The sequence below is a fragment of the Pseudophryne corroboree genome, chromosome 5, assembly GCF_028390025.1.
Source record: "Pseudophryne corroboree isolate aPseCor3 chromosome 5, aPseCor3.hap2, whole genome shotgun sequence".
Taxonomy (NCBI): Eukaryota; Metazoa; Chordata; class Amphibia; order Anura; family Myobatrachidae; genus Pseudophryne; species Pseudophryne corroboree.
The window spans coordinates 679,315,940-679,330,598 of NC_086448.1; the positions used below are offsets into that span (position 1 = coordinate 679,315,940).

General features: G+C 43.9%; 1 protein-coding gene across 3 annotated transcripts in view; it reads right to left on the bottom strand.

Moving 5' to 3' along the window:
* The window catches only part of TOX (thymocyte selection associated high mobility group box), a 367,184-nt gene that overhangs the window by 66,377 nt on the left and 286,148 nt on the right, over nucleotides 1–14,659 (bottom strand). For all 3 annotated transcript variants that reach the window (XM_063923770.1, XM_063923769.1, XM_063923768.1), the window contains one exon: nucleotides 1,059–1,289. In XM_063923770.1, the coding sequence (XP_063779840.1) occupies nucleotides 1,059–1,289 (231 nt within the window). The remainder of the gene's footprint in view (nucleotides 1–1,058; nucleotides 1,290–14,659) is intronic.

Here is a 14,659-nt window from a genome sequence, read left to right on the forward strand (position 1 = left end):
GGGTTAGGGTAGGGGACAGGGCAGGTTAGAAATACTTACCCCCTACCCAATGTCGGTATCTGCACATTCGAGATGTCGCTGTCGGTCATGTGATTGCCAGCATCCTGACCACCGGGTTTTCGTATGTATTACATATATCTAGGCCTATTTGCTAAGCTACACAAGGTGAAAAATGACAAAAAATCCAGGCGCTAATTATATTAACAAATAGCTTTTAAGTGATCAAATATCAAATAATATACTAAAAGCAGCAGGACCAGAGTATGCCTGTGGACGCATACATAATATACTATGTCCGGGATCCGGTCAGGAAACCGGCGTTCGGGATGTCGGCAGTCGGAATACCAACGCTGGCAGCCCCGCCCTCTCTGTGCAATGTCATTACATAATGTTTGCTGGCACAGGGCACTCTGGAGCCCTGTTATACCACTGACCCCTTCAGGCACAGGCGATACAAGTGCTAGAATCATGCAATTCTGTATAGGTGCATATGAATAGATATAAGATATGTATCATATACTGTGGTAGTCCTAAATCTGCAATGTGCAAAATACAAATCCTTATAATGATCATTGTGCATGAAAGTGAATAATTCTTAAAGATTGTAATAAAAGCCTTGCGCCGCCTGTCATTTTTACTGCAGTTGCTTAAAATGTTTATTTTTTGAGCACAGACATAGCACATATGGATTACAGGATATATAGTATTGTCAGTTGTATATAAGCTCACACTTGGTGGGGGTGCAGTCACCTGCAGTAAGTGGTAAACGTACTGTTGAAGAGTGGTAAGGAGGAATCTGAGCAACATATTTTGCCTTTTGAGATTTTCCATTCATCTTATAAATAGACAGAGAGAAGTGATGGCAACTGATGGAGAGCACAAAAGCTTTTCCAAGAGCAGAATTTGTAGGAGGTTAAAAATATAACAGCTCATATGACTGTGATAGAAGAAAACTGACATTTCTTAAAACTGAATATGAGCGCAATAATATACATTTTTCAGCCTCCTTTCAGGAATGTGTATTTCACTTGTGGAAATATATTAAAAGGAACCGTTACCTGTTTCTGCTCCTCTCCTAATCCATCCCACATTGAGGCTACAATTTTGGACACTTCTCCAAATGTAGCATTGGGATTCTGACCCTTTATGGCTGCTTGAGTATCCCGGAAGAATAGTGCATAAGCCGACACTGGTTTCTGGGGCTCATTTGGATCCTTCTTTTTCTTCTTTTTTGGTGTTTTTGGTTTCTTTCCCATGTCAGGGGCTGGTCGTTTCTCCCCTCCACTGATCTGTAATAAGATAAATTGTCAGCTGACAGTCATAACTACAGAAAACGACGACGATGATGATGATAATAATAATAAATACCCACAATTTACTACAGATAATTAAGATAAGAGACATCACTGAGAACGTGGGACCGTATAAAGTAACAAACACATTATAAAAACTAGATTCTAACATTGCTTAAAATCTACGGTGCTGGTGCATTTTATGCCTTGCAGTATATGAGTTCATTTATTAACTATACACTGAATGCATTATAACCAGCGAGTGAGTTAAAATAGTGTTAAGTTCTGTTGTTTATATTAACATTTTAAAGATTTTGCTTTTAAAGAGGGTGAAGTGCTTCATAGGTTAGTCCTTTGACTTCTACATGGTTGAGAGTAACCAATCAAATGTGTCTTTCTTTAACTTGGCAGAGTAAATTTAGTTACACAGAGTCACTCTCAGTGGGCGCCGAGGGCGGGGGGAAGGGGGGAGGGAGAGCGGACACTCTTTCCTCGGGCCCGGGCTTATTGTATTGCCCTCCCCCTTTCCCGTTGCGGCAGCTGCATGTTTGTTGGGAAGAGAGAGGACTGGCCGCTATTGCAGGAGCCTCTCTCCCAGCCCAGCACACGCTTGGCAGCCAGTCCTCTTTCCCTGCATGTTTAAAGGAAGGGGAGCGATCACGCCCTCCCTCCCTCTCGCCGCCACTGCCAGCCTGCTGCCACCCACCGGTTCTGACACCGACCCCCGCCCATGCGGCGTGTAGCTGTTTTGCCCACGCATAGGTACGATTTTTTACTATTTTAAACTATTTTACTATCTGGCACGCCTCCCCCTCATTGGCCTCATTACCGGGCCCGGCAAAGCTATCGGCACCCCTGGTCACGCTATATACTTCAAAGCTCAACACACAAAATATTAAAGTAAAAATTATCTATCTATCTATCTATCTATCTATCTATCTATCTATCTATCTATCTATCTATCTATCTATCTAGTTTTAATAGTCATTATATGCACTTTCCTTCTTCACAAATAAATGCAAACATGCGCCTGTATTCCGAGTCGATCCCATTTACAGTATGTGACTGCATTGCCCCCATCCATCCACTTGTGAAAGTAATGATCCCACTATCGTTGCAGTCTTACAGAACCCCTAACCTTGGTTCAAGAGATCCATCTGAAATCAGTCTGGTACACTTTTGCAGTTTCCCTGTTGAATATATTCTATGGGGTCTCTTCGATCAAATCTTGTTGCACCTCTACTTTTGTGGATCACTTGCAATTTGCATTTGGTGGCTTAGTCTACTGCTTCTTAAATCAAACTATTCCATTCAGAGAATCAATCTGGGTTGGAAAATAGTGTTTCTGCATTACGCTCTGGCAGTATCAAACACATGCAAATGGTGTCTCTAGGGATGCATTTATTATAAAAATATATTGCTATTAGGAAAATAATCCATGAATATTGATCAATTACAGTAAAATAAAAAGATAACTGTTGGCGTAAGCCTACATTATTGTTCCAATGACTTTTCATTCTCTGTAAATTTCTTCAACTTTGACTTCTAGGGGAAATTCTCAGACTGACTCATCTATTGAAGAATGCTTCTGATCTCTATGTCTGTCTGAAGTACCTGCTGCTTAATCCTTTCAACCTACAGTATGTCATATGTAACTATGGGGGAGATGTACTAAGCAGTGAAAAGAGTGGAGAAGTGGGCCAGTGGAGAAGTTGTCCATGGCAACCAATCAGCTGCTCTGTATAATTTTATAGTATGCAAATTATATATGTCCATCAGTGTTCCAGTTTGCTAACAGTTGCCGATGACAATTGGAGATGATTTCCAATACCTTCTTTTTTAAATCAGCATGTGCCCATTAAATCTGTCTCCCCTCATTTATTTATTTATTTATGATAATTTACTTAATTGATTGCCCGGGGCTATCCAGTTAGCCCCGAATGCAGCCCGATGTCGGCACTTATTGTCAATTTTTTTGGGGGGAAACCTGCCGAAGTCCCGAAAAAAATCTCAGAGAAGTGTCCTGTTTTGCGACCTAGGCAGCAGAAACACACAGGTCCATGAATTTATCACGGCTCTTATGTGTTTTCACCTGAAAACAAGTAATTTTTCAGGCGGTAAAAACCACCTGAAAGTGGTTTGCCCCAAAAAAAGAAATTGCGGTAAAGTCCAGTTTTTACTGCAGGCATGGAATCCCCCCCCCCCCTCCCCAATGTTACATTAGCTCCAAAATAGAATAATTACGCTTTTAGACTTAACAAATCTAAAAAATTAAATGAAACAAAATTTTGCTAAATGAAGAGGTATGAGAAAACAATATGTAACTATTATAAAGACGCAATTTAGTTTTTCCCCCTGAAAGACTACATTTTAGCTAAGCGTGTGCAAGTCATTACTGCAATAATTACACATATGACTGGAGAACTGTAAATTAACATTTAACATGCACTAAACAAAATGTTACTGACAGCTTTAACACTGATGCAATGAATAACTTTACGAGTGAAATATATTTCAGCATGTGACAACAATTTGAGAACAATGATATTGAAATGCCTTATTTACATCGAAATAGTGAGTCTATTTGCCAACACACAAAGGTAATTCTGCTGAACATACTGTATGATGCATGGAGAAAAATTTATTACTCAGTAGTTTCCATTACAATACTCTTGATACTATATTTAGGCTTTGGGTTTTTGAGACCCAAGTGCATGATTTTGCATTGTTTAGCATTAAACTGTAGTTGCCACATTCTTGACCAATTTCTCAAGTCTATCTAGATCATCAATCCTTTGTTTTGCCCCTCCCGTAGTGTCTACCATGTGGCATATCTTTGTGTCATCTGCAAAAAAGACGTACTTTCCCTTCAATACCATCTGCAATGTCACCAACAAAGTTATTAAAAAGCATATAGCAGGTCCAAGTACAGATACCTGGGGTACTCCACTGATAACATTTCCCACCATGGAATGTACTCCATTTACTACAACTGTCTTTTTCCTATCCTGTAACTAGGTTCCTATCCATTTAACTGTTTTAAAATCCAATCCCATGCAATAATTTATTCTTTGTACTTATTTTCTTCACTAAAGACCTTACAAAAGCATAAAATAACACTGAACTATTATGATGAAAAATAAAACTCGAACTGTAAATAATTATCAGCATGTTTGAGAATCAAGCAGCTACACCTAATTTGTGTCATTTATTATTGGCTACCCTACTGTGTTGTTTTATTGTTTTATACACAGGCAGTGGATCCCTGCAAAAAACTGGAATTATGTATGCTGTGTTGGGTCACTACATTTGGTTAGTATGGTCTCTATGTACCATGGAAGTGGGTCTACCAATGTCTGAAACTGAACAGGACAGAGATAGCCCAATTATTCCACATGAAAGTCACGCAACTGATTGATGGTGGTTGTAACTGACTAGGATGCTTAAGAGCTTAAGAGTTCTCTAGGTTGGTTGTTGGTGCCAAACGTGCACTCAATATATTTGTATAGAAAATGGTAAAGGATTACTCCTCTGACCATATCACCTTCCACCACTCATCAGTATTCCTTTATGTGTGCTCTTTACACCACTACACTCACAAACATGTACTGCCAGATGTTTATGCAATGCCACCTGACTGTGATATCTTGCTTTGAGCTCTTGTCTCAACCTTTACTGCATCACACAGAGTGAGTGAGGAATCATGTAATCTCTCCCCACCCCCTATCCCTCATCCATTTATACAGGAAGTGAGTGGTATACTGTAGATTCCCAGATGTTATAAGAAATTTGTATAATATAATATAAATATTTATTATTAACAGATTTTTTTTAATATGATCTACCCTTTGCATATAAGGCCCATTGGGAATGTCATTGTTACAACCTCTGAGGACCTTGGGGACTATTATATGCAGTAAGTTGAGATATTTGCCATGTCTGAGATACAAGTAATATAAACTAGTTTGTGAAACACACCTCTAAGGATTCAAAAATTTGTTATTTCAGATTTTAGGATTATATTTTTATATTATAACGAATTCAGCTCCAGTTCTACAGCAAAAGCTCTCAGCTAGAATATCTTGCATGTATGTACATTGATTGACAAATGCGAGTGTTTGGCAATAAAGTATACATTGAGAGGAAGTAAGCACATTTCATGCATTTGTATAAAACGGGATCCTCTTTCACTCCCTAGGGGCTTATAAATACTTTGCGATGAAGACAAAAAAAAAAAAAAAATTGGATGTGTGAATTTATCAAACTTGTCACTGTAAAAGTGTTTAGAGAAAAAGAAAGGCCCTGATTCTAGGTTGGGAGGAAAGAGTGAGTAACTGTGCACCTGGGCAAAACCATGATGCACTACAGGTGGGGACATATAACATGTAGACAGTTTTTAGATTTGGGAATGGAGTGTACAAACTGAAATCTACACAGGTCCTGTGGCTGATTACAATCAGGTGAAATGCAGGTTAAAAATCAGCCATCCATAAACCCTGTGTAATTCATTAGTGCATAGGTTCTCAAACTCGGTCCTCAGGACCCCACACAGTGCATGTTTTGTAGGTAACCCAGCAGGTGCACAGGTGTATTAATTACTCACTGACACATTTCAAAAGGTCCGCATGTGGAGCTAATTATTTCACTTGCAATTCTGTGAGGAGACCTGCAAAACATGCACTATGTGGGGTCCTGAGGACCGAGTTTGAGAACCTGTGCATTAGTGTACCAGTTTAAAGGGATAGTATTAAAAGCCTATCCATAAAGAAGTACAGTGTGGGGGCTTGGTTGCTTGTGATAGCAGAGTGAATAAACAGTAAAGCAGAAAAACACCATATCAAGGGATAAGTGTTGATACATAGGCCCTGATTTATTTATCAATTATCTATAAAACTTCAATAAATATATTTCTGACTCATCATAAATTAAATAAATACATTAATAGAAGAATAATGACAATTGACTCATTTGCAATACAAGCCTTGTGCCACGTGTATCCTTATTCACCTCACTGTTCCTTGATATCTGCACATACAATACTGGCATAGTCCATCACAGGACTATGCCTGCAAACTATATTTAATAAGGGGAGAACACACACTGCAAATAAGCTGCGTGGTCTCATAAGGAAGGTGTGTGGCCCCACATAGTAGCACCAGGGGCATAACTAGAACATTGTGGGCCCCATAGCAGAATCTTGGAAGGACCCCACATTGATTGACAGGTAGAGGCGTTCATGGGGTGGGAGGGGGCGTTGACTCAGCATTTAGGGGGCGTCACAGCGTGGTTGGGGGTGGTGCGGTCCGGACAAAGCAGGTGTGTCCGGATCATTTAAGGGGCAGGCCGCTGCAAACTAAAAGATGGCGGGTAGCCACCTGCCTTTGCAGCTAGGCTGCGTAGGTAGAGGGGTACCCTAAACATGCTAAAGTATCGCCACTGTGCAATGCTTTTGCATGTTTGCGGAGGCGAGGGTGGTGCAGTTCCCGACAGGTGGGGTGTACTTGCCCTGTGCTGGGCATCCCCCCACATGTCAGTGTAATGGATCGTAGATGTGCGATTTTTCGCACATCTACGATACATGCTGAATCAGGCCCAAAGAGAGGAAGGAGTCAGCCAGATGGTAGGCAGGTAGAGGATGGGAGACAGATACTGGGTAGAGAAAGTGTGGGACAGCCAGATGCTGGGCGGAGAAATGGGAAAGCAACCAGATTCTGGGCAGATAGGGGGAAAGGCAGCCAGACGTTGGACAGGGAAAGTAGGGAGACAGACAGTGGGGGGGAAGTGGGGGGGGGGGGGCAGATTTGGACAAAACAAGTGGAAAAGCTACCAGATTGGGCAGAGGGGGGCTGGGGGTGTCTGCCAGATGCTGGGCAGAGAAAGGTGGAGAGAGACGCTAGGCAGAATGGGGGGAGGGTGGCAACCAGATGCTAGACAGAGATGGGGGGGGGGGCAGACAGAGGATGGGACAGCCATATGCTGGGCAGACAGAGGGTGGGACAGCCATATGATGGGCAGAGGAGGGAGGGCACATGCTGGGCTGAGAGAGGAGGGATGGCACATGCTCTTCTGAGCCTTTTGCTGAGATCAGGAAGAGACTCGGCACCACAGTGAGTGAGTCAGTTGCAGGGACTTCCCTTGCTGCTCCCTTAGAAAATAATCATAGAATAAGCATCCAATCTAACCCCCCACGCCCCACCCCCCTCTGCTGCTGTCGCTGCTTCCTGTCATACAGTATGACAGGCGCATTGGCAACCTGCAGCACTGCACTTCACTGCAGCCAGCAGGGTAGCAGAGCGGGAAGAGCGCCTCTCCAGCCCGGCACCTCCTTGTTTTGCAGACTCTGCTGAGTGGGTTCATAATCATTTGAGTGATGTTGTGATTTCATGTGCACACACATCAATGCTCAATCTGGCAGTTCAGCAGGCACAGCTGGGATCCTGGAAATTAGCATTCCTTTCCTCTGGGAGGCATACTTGCCTACTTGTGTAAAAGAATTTCAGGAGATTGTGAAAGCAACACCTACTGTATGAGTGCAGCATTAAAGTGGGCGTGTACTGCTTCGCATAAGAGGCATGTCATGATATTAACTTACTTATATATTGACTTACATCCAGTCCTTAAAGTGGTCCTAGAGAGGTGGTGGAACTCACCCCCCTCCCCACGGCTCTGACGCAACAAAGGTATTGCGCAAGCCGTAGGCGCGCGGCACAAAGAAGGGGGTGTGGTCTCAAATAAGGGGCGTGTTACACAATAGTAATAATGCCCACAGTAGTAGCACCCCATAATACACATAATGCCTACAGCAGTAGCGCCTCTTATACAATGCCCACAGTGGTAGTGCCCCTTATATAGAGCCCATAGTAGTGGTGCCCCTTATGCAATGCCTGCAATAGCAGTGCCCCTTATGTCCCCAGGAGTGATGCCCCTTATGAAGTGCCCACTTTACAATGCCCTCATTAGTAGTGCCCCCAGTAGTAATGCCCTTAATGGTAATGCCCCTGTGTAATATTGCCCCCAGTAGTAATGTTGCCTGTAGTAATGCCCCCAGTCGTTTAGCCCCTGTAGTTAAGCCCCCTTGTAGTTTAGCCCCCAGTAGTAATGCCTCCAAGTAGTAATGCCCCCAGTAGTTTAGCCCCTGTAGTTACACCCCCAGTAGTAATGCCCCTGTAGTTATGCCCCCAGTAGTAATGCCCTCCTGTAGTTTGCCCCCAGTAGTTAGCCCCCTTGTAGTTTGCCCCCAGCAGCTTGCCCTCAGTAGTTTGCCCCCAGCAGATGCCCCCCAGTAGTAATGTCCCCCAGTAGTTTGCCCCCTTGTAGTAATGCCCCCAGTAGTTTGCCCCCAGTAGATGCCCCTCTGTAGTTTGCCCCCCAGTAGTAATGCCCCCCAGTAGTTTGTCCCCAGTAGATGCCCCTCAGTAGGTTGCCGCCCAGTAGTAATGCCCTCCTGTAGTTTGCCCCCTTGTAGTTTGCCCCCAGTAGTAATGCCCACAATAGATGCCCCCCAGTAGTAATGCCCCCCCAGTAGTTTGCCCCAGTAGTAATGCCCCCCCCAGTTGTTTGTCCCCAGTAGATGCTCCTCAGTAGTTTGCCCCCCAGTAGTAATGCCCCCCCAGTAGTTTGCCCTCAGTAGATGCACCCCAGTTGTTTGCCCCCAGTATATGCCCCTCAGTAGTTTGCCCCCAGTAGTAATGCCCCCTCCCTCAGTAGTTTGCCCCCAGTAGTAATGCTCCCCCCCCAGATGCGCCGCTACACAAATAAAAAAAAAGACAAACACAACACACCATACTTACCAAGCCCCGCTCCGTGTCCGGCCGCTGCAGTCTTCTGTGCGTCCGCTCCTCGGCACTATTGGAGAGACGTCATGACATCTCTCCCATAGCGCGCACTGACAGAGCTGGAAGCCGGAGCTCAGTACTGAGCTCCTGCCTCCGGCTGCCGCTGTGCAGGGAGACGGGCGCCCGCTGGTAACACAATCTCAGCAGGCGCCCGTCATCTCCCTGCTGCGGCGTCGGGGACACATGGGGTGAGGTGAGCCAGAGGAGGCGGAACTGCGTTCCATCTCCAAATGGAACTGACGGAACACAATTCCCCCCCATTCCGGCTCACTTTAACACCTGCTTACATCCACATGTAAAGGTGCCTCAAAGCCTATTGCCTATGAGAACCCTTATCTGAAAATGCATGAAGCCTTAAGGATCATTATGCTTTATAACCAATGCAGGGAAACTGCACTGATGACCCCACTGGAATGTATATTTCTTTTTAATTTCTTTAAAAATAATGGGGGTAAAGTACAATCAGGGAGATTGCTAGACTCTTCAGGGAGTCAGGGTTAATATTAAGGGCCGCTACCCATGTCGGTACAACAAATGCTGTTTCTAAAAGATTATAACAAAGTGGTCACTGCTGCAATGAGGACAAAATTAGTTTAGTAGTTCTCAAACTCGGTCTCCAGAATCCCAAACAGCTCATGGTTTGCAGGTCACACAGCAGGTGCACATTACTCAGTGATACATTTTAAAAGATCCACGGGTGGAGCTAATGATTTCACTTGTGCTTTTGTTTGGAGACCTGGAAAACAGGAACTGTTTGGTGTCCCTATGTATTATTTGATATATTTGGGTAGCATCCGGTCAGGATACCGGCAGTCGAAATATTGTCGCTAGTATCCTGACACAGCTCGGCACTGCAAATGGGAGCACAATCCCAGTACCGGCATTCTGACACCCGTGAGCCCGAATAAGTCACTGCCGGCCCGCCGGAGAGGTAAGCTGTGGGGCAGGCAGGTGGGGAGGGTAGGTTTAGCCTGCGGGAGGAGGGTTAAGGATAGGCTGCGGGAAGGAGGGGGGTTAAGTTTAGGCTGCAGGGAGTGGGGTTAGGTTGAGGCACCCCCAGGGACGGTTAGGGTGCAGGGGTAGGGGGTTAAGTTTAGGCAGCGGGAAGTGGGGTTAGGGATAGGCACCACTGGGGAGGGTTAAGATCAGGCTGCAGTGAGGGATGGGGGAGAAGGTTAGGTTTAGGCACCACCGGGGAGGGTTAGGCTGTGGGGAGGGGGAGAGGGTTAGGCTATGGGAAATGAGGGTCAGGGTTAGGGGACCATGGGGGGAAGGTAAGTATACTTACCTTCCCCCTTTCGGGATTTTCACTGTCGAGATGCGGTGGTCAGTATTTTGAACCCAAGCCATTTAGGTGACCTCTTCCTGCCAGAATTTACCTCAGTTTGCAAGTGGCTTTTGATGGTGTAGGAAAATATACTCAATGACAGATTGACTTTCTTTATACATTTTCTAAAGGAAAGACCTACACTTTAAGGATTATCGTGGACTATCTGTCTTCCTCTGTTAATTGCCTCTTTCTCGCCATTATGATAGCAATATGTTACTTCCTGTTGTGCATTATTGTCCAAATAATGCTTCAGAGGGTGTAATAACAGTCTGTTCCAAGACTGCTTTTATACAGAAGGGGGTTTGTAATAAAGTAATCTACCAAAGTTAGGACAGCTGTAGGAATTGAATTCATTTTCAAGGCTTAATTTACTTGCATTGCTGCATAATAGCTTAAAGTTCATAAACGATTACTTGTTCCCTGAAAAAAAACCTTTTTTTATAACTCTGAATTTTATATTGTTTTTCAGTTTTTGCTAAAGGAAACTTTTTTATTTCACCTCTAGTAATTTATTGCTTAACTCTGTACCACTTCAGGTTATTCATTAAACTTGAATGACTGTGGGGTCTGTTTACTAAGCCTTGAAGAGAGCCAATAAAAAGTACCAGCCAATCATCTCCTAAATGTCATTTTTTAAACACAGCTTGTAATATGGCAGTTAGTAGCTGATTGGCTGGTACTTTATCTCCGAACACCTTATCTCTTTCCAAGTCTTAGTAAATAGACCCCTGTATGTTCTAAAATTTTGACCAGTAATGTACTTATTTCCTACAATTACCTACCACATCACCATTAAACCTCTCCCAATAATACACCTACAGTACTATGACTTTTGAGAACATAAATCTCAATCATCTCCTACAGTATATTATAATTGATTCATTGTTCATGCGTTTGGCATCCCGGCTGTTGGGTTGCTGGTGGTCATGTGACTGATTCCGGAATCTTGACACCCTTCAGACACAGACAGCCAACACCACGAAGATAAGTATCAGGGTGGGGGTTACGGTTAGTGCCCTGGATGTGTGTGTGTGTTAGGGTTAAGCAGTGGGGGGTAGCTGTAGCCGAAACCCCAGAGGGTTAGCACTAGCTGACACCCCTGGAGGGTTAGCCATTGCCGAAACCCCAGAGGGTTAGCCCTAATTGACACCCATAGGGAAGAGGAGAGGGATAAAATAGTTTCCCCTGTCTGGTGTCAGGATTCTCACTGTCGGGATGCCCGGGTCGGTCATGTGACTACCAGCATCACGACCGCCGGCAGTTCATGCCCAACCCGTCCACTTAAGTCAGTCTCATACTATATATTAGTAACACATCAATGTTATTTTTACCAACTCTTATCTCTGTAGCACATACACACACTGTAATAACAGTGTACCTATAAAGGGGGGTACACACGGAGCGATGTTCAGCTAATTTCTAAGCAATCTCACTAGATTGCTTAGAAATTAGCTGAACATCGCTACGTGTGTAGGGGCGTCGGTGACAGCGATGCGCGGTCCCGCGCGTTGCTATCTTCGGTGCTAGATTGGCCTGTATGTAGGCACAATCTAGCAGGTTGCTCATTTCACTACTGGGTGAAATGAGCGGCCCCCCGTGTCCATCCCCCCCTCGCTCAGCACATCACGCTGTGCTGAGCGCCGGGAGAGATGTGCGCTGAGCGGTCTGTGCTAGACCGCTCAGCACACATCTCTGGTGGAAACCTCCCCGTCAGTATGTCCCTTTACACTGTACTAGCTTACTTTGAGAATTCAATGCAAACGTTTGATGAAGACAGACAAACGGGGAGGTGTTTCAAGCTTTGGATAGAGATAAAGTGGAGAAGTTGCACAAAGCAACCGATGAGCTTCCGTCATTTATCTAGCACAATCTTTGAAAAGGCAGACTAAATGTTTTTGTCTGTTTTTTTTCCGGAGGGGGACCTCTTCAGTTTATCTCTTTCCAAAGCTTGATGCATCTACCCTACAGCCTGTACTGAGTTTCACAACTGCATTTCCCAAAATCTATTTTTGAACAACAGTCTGCAGAATACACAAATGTATTAGCAGGCTGATCATTACTAGGAGTAATTATAAAACAAAATCCTCTTAGACAACGGTCTGAAAAGTAGAATCTTCTGACCTCAAATAGTAAAGTAAACAGCCAACAATGTAACATTTATTCGGAGTTGTATCTGAGGACGTAGCATTGCCCCAGGATGTGTGCAAGCTTCAACTTAGTTTTACATTTACATTGCTCTGAATTGTGTTTGGCACTAAACTCTTGGTAAATACATGCCTAACGCTGCATTGTTGTGGGAGAAATATGTTTGTTCAAGCATATGCATTTTGAATTTAGCTTTGAGGGTCTCAAATCTTGTTACTTCATACCCTGCAGTCTTTCAATTACTTTCTAAAGGTTCTTGCAGTCATATTTTTCCTTGACTATGTTTAATCATAAGCAAAAGCTTCTGTCCTTTACCGAGTTAGCATTCCTGCATGACATATGGCAGAGACATAAGTTATTTACCATAGTAGCGAGGGAAGAATGCTATAATTGCAGTGAAAATTAGTGCAATTGTGCAGAAAATACTGCAGGGAGGGAATGCTCATGGAAAATGTCACACTGTTTGGATAGCAGAAAACTAATTAAAAATATGATATTTTAACAGTCTTACATATATCAGATCACTGTACATAGAAGAGAGTAATCAGAAAAATCCTTTAGACTAATGGATGACTGAAAAGAGAATATTATAAATAATGTAGTTGTTTAGCTAAGGTGAAGAAATGTTGGCTTGTTTCCTCAACCGGTATGATTAATTGAGTTACAATTCTGTGAATGCAGTTATTTTTCAGACTATTTAATTTCTTAGCCAGCTTCACATTTACAGTGTCTTCATTATAGGTTGTAGCATAATGTAGCAGTCAGTGTGCACAAGAATATATGGATTTATTTCTCTCTATGGGTGGGGTGTATCAAGCATTACATATTGAATGTGATACATCCCAGGACTGATTGTATGCATAGTGGTGTTTAGTAATTCTGTAGGCATGTACAACTGCAAATTGTAAAGGACAGCTCTTCTGATAAGAGCGATGTGCGGACTTCCAGGTTTATGACCTGGGAATTCTTCTGCTCATGCACGGCTGTCAGACAGCACATGTGCGAGCCGCTGTGGACACCGGGAGGGTCTCTCTCAGGGAATTATGCGGAAAGAAGCCCATATGGCTTCTATTAGGCAACGCCAACTATAGATAACGTTGCCTCTTGAGTACAAGCTCTTTAGAGTCTAGCTTTCCAAAGCTTTGTTCATATGCGAGCAGGGCTCTCCTACCTCCATGACTGCCTGTTATTACCCAGTTTTGTTTTATCACTGTTGTTTCCAATTATAAAGCGTAACAGAATTTGCGGCGCTATATAAGAAACTGTTAATAAATAAATAAATATGGGAAATGCGGTCAAACCTCCGAAAAAGGCAGGCTAACTCTCGCCCCCCGCCCCCCATAGATAAAGCCCCTTTAATTTAGCATATGCCGTGATACAATTAAAGGTTAACACCATGAGTCAGGGCTAGACTGCCCACTTGGCACTTCTGGTAAATGCCAGAAGGGCCTTTGGGCTGGTGGTCCGGTCCTGTCAGGCAGAGAGCTCTGGCCGCTCCCCCACCTCCGCTGCCGTCTCCATAGAAATGAAGATGTGCCGCGAGTCCACACCCCCATGACTAGCGGCATGCCCCCGTGTGCAAGTCGCGCGCCTCCGCCCCCTGCCTATATCTATGGAAATGGGGGCGTGCTGCAAGTCCACCCCCCCCCTTACTTGCGGCACGCCCCTGTCTTTAGTGCCTGCGCACCCCCGTGCGTGCCTTCACGCACATGCCAGGGCCATTCTTGGCCCCAGGTCCATCCCTGCCATGAGTGACATACTTGGTGACACTTTATTACAAATGAATATACTCCATTAGTATGGGCTGCTTTACAGTGCCATGTGCTAAAGATTCATAATGAATATACTCAGAGGTCATTAGCTTCGTCAGAGGCAAGAAGTTATACGGATAGGGAGAGAATATGTGGAGCAGCTCATCCAGTATAGGTTGGTTTCCTATATCTGGCATGTCTTATAAGTGGCTTCTAGAAGCTTAGGTTATTTTAATGAGAATAACACTCCAAGATGAACAAATATGTGCATATTAGATTTAGGAAAAGGACAATTATTTCACTATT